The sequence below is a fragment of the Galeopterus variegatus genome, unplaced genomic scaffold (genome assembly GCF_000696425.1).
Source record: "Galeopterus variegatus unplaced genomic scaffold, G_variegatus-3.0.2 Scaffold267, whole genome shotgun sequence".
NCBI lineage: Eukaryota > Metazoa > Chordata > Mammalia > Dermoptera > Cynocephalidae > Galeopterus > Galeopterus variegatus.
The window spans coordinates 487,528-489,867 of record NW_007726378.1 but is presented as its reverse complement, the minus strand read 5'-3'; the positions used below and the strand labels follow the sequence as shown (position 1 = coordinate 489,867).

At 52.8% G+C, this 2,340-nt stretch overlaps 1 protein-coding gene across 1 annotated transcript in view; it reads left to right on the top strand.

The window, feature by feature from the left end:
- CHST12 (carbohydrate (chondroitin 4) sulfotransferase 12) overlaps positions 1 to 1,180 on the top strand; it is a 7,986-nt gene extending 6,806 nt beyond the window's left edge. The window contains exon 2 of the mRNA XM_008566754.1: positions 7 to 1,180. Coding sequence (XP_008564976.1) covers positions 7 to 910 — 904 coding nt within the window. The 3' untranslated portion in view covers positions 911 to 1,180. The remainder of the gene's footprint in view (positions 1 to 6) is intronic.
- Positions 1,181 to 2,340: the final 1,160 nt, after the last annotated feature.

Genomic DNA, 2,340 nt, shown 5'->3' with positions numbered 1-2,340 from the left:
GCGGAGCCTGGACCAGGGCCGGCAGCAGGCCGAGCGGCTGAGCGTGCTGCGGGCCTCCTGTGCCAACGCCAGCCTGGCCTTCCCCACCAAGGAGCGCTCGTTCGACGACATCCCCAACTACGAGCTGAACCACCTCATCGTGGACGACCGCCACGGGGTCATCTACTGCTACGTGCCCAAGGTGGCCTGCACCAACTGGAAGCGCGTGATGATCGTCCTGAGCGAGAGCCTCCTGGACCGTGGCGCGCCCTTCCGCGACCCCCTGGACATCCCCCGCGAGCACGTGCACAACTCCAGCACTCACCTGACCTTCAACAAGTTCTGGCGCCGCTACGGGAAGTTCTCGCGCCACCTCATGAAGGTCAAGCTGAAGAAGTACACCAAGTTCCTGTTCGTGCGCGACCCCTTCGTGCGGCTCATCTCCGCCTTCCGCAGCAAGTTCGAGCTGGAGAACGACGAGTTCTACCGCAAGTTCGCCGTCCCCATGCTGCAGCTGTACGCCAACCACAGCAGCCTGCCCGCCTCGGTCGCCGAGGCCTTCAGCTCCGGCCTCAAGCTGTCCTTCGCCCACTTCATCCAGTACCTGCTGGACCCGCGCACCGAGAAGCTGGCGCCCTTCAACGAGCACTGGCGCCAGGTGTACCGCCTCTGCCACCCGTGCCAGATAGACTACGACTTTGTGGGGAAGCTGGAGACCCTGGACGAGGACGCCGCCCAGCTCCTGAGGCTTCTCAAGGTGGACCAGCGTCTCCACTTCCCCCCGAGCTACCGCAACAGAACTGCCAGCAGCTGGGAGGAGGGCTGGTTTGCCAAAATCCCCCTGGCCTGGAGGCAGCAGCTCTACAAACTCTACGAAGCAGACTTTGTTCTCTTCGGCTACCCCAAGCCCGAGAACCTCCTTAGAGACTGAAAGCCTCAGGTTTCCTTTCCTTCCCCCTTTGCCACATTGTGCAAGTCCACGCGCTCCCGGCCGTGAGGCGGCTGAAAAGTTCTGGGACTGAGCGCATACACACTCCAGTTTTTTAAGTAACCTACGATTTTGCAATCTGGACTTACTGTTGACTCCGCTGCCTATATCCATTGAGCACTGTGTTAATATTGTTTTTTTAAGATTAATATATTTCAGATATTTAATATGAAAAGTGGAAGGACATGCTGGAGTAAAGTGTCTCATCTGTGCTTTCTGCCTGCTCTCGTGGTTATTCTGGTCAAGCACAGATGCACACAGGGAGATGCCAAGTGGTTTATGGCAGACTCTAGGCCTCAGAAACCCCATTAAAGGAAGGAGTTTCAAAGTTTTCTTTGGTGGGAAGGAGGAAACTAAGTTAGACATCAGGCCCTACGTGTGTGGTTGTGCGTCACTTAACGACGGGGTTCTCTTCTGAGAATTGCATCATTAGGTGATTTTGTTGTTGTGTGAACATCACAGAGTGCACTTACACACACCTAAATGGTGTATCCTGTGTACACACCTAGGCTACGTGGCATAGCCATTACAATCTCATGGGACCACCGTCACATATGCGGTCCGTGGTTGACTGAAGCGTGGTTAGGCGGTGCCTGACTGTATTCTTAAAACGGTAGCAGACAAATCCTTCAAAAGTGAAAGCTCTTTTTTTAAGTGCTGTGTTTGAAAGGTGAAGTTAAACCTTTCTATTTGAGATCAAGTCAAAGATAAACCATACTTCGAAGTCAGAGTTACAGAAGCGGGATTTCTAACTCCAGCTGTTCTCTTTAATTTCTAGTTTAAATTATAGCTGTTAAGATTTGCAGTTAGCAGGACTGATGTGGATTGGAGTTCATCACAAGGATACGTTGGACAATGATGTCCAACATCAGCAAGGAGAGGTCCAGGTGCGACTGTCCTTGCAGACTGGTTGGTTGGTTTAGCACGTGTCATTCATCCTCATGGACACGGCTGACCTTGGATCCTTGGGTTTGAGGCCCTCTTGGTGAAAATGTCTGTATTAGTTCAAGAGGCGCCAAAGAGGCTCTTTAAACATCTGGTTTAAAATCCTTTGCAGTTTCAGCTTTTAACCCATAACTGATGGGGTGCGTGTGATTGTTTTGTTGTGTCCAGCATCACGCTTGGCCTTGTCTTCTTGCCTGTAGTATTTGGTCACCACTGCCCAGTTCCTGAAGAGCAGGCAGTGCTCACTTACGGTGCATCTCCTTCTGTGTGGTGTCCCTGCTTTCCCCAGGCTCCAGATGGGGCTGAGGCTTGTGTGCCTCTGTGGCCTCTGGGTGCTTGTCCACCTTGGGCCTCCACCGTGTTAAGACCACCCACCTTCCTCTTTGAAGCTGCCTTTCTTTTTAAACAGTCAGCAGCAAAGATACACA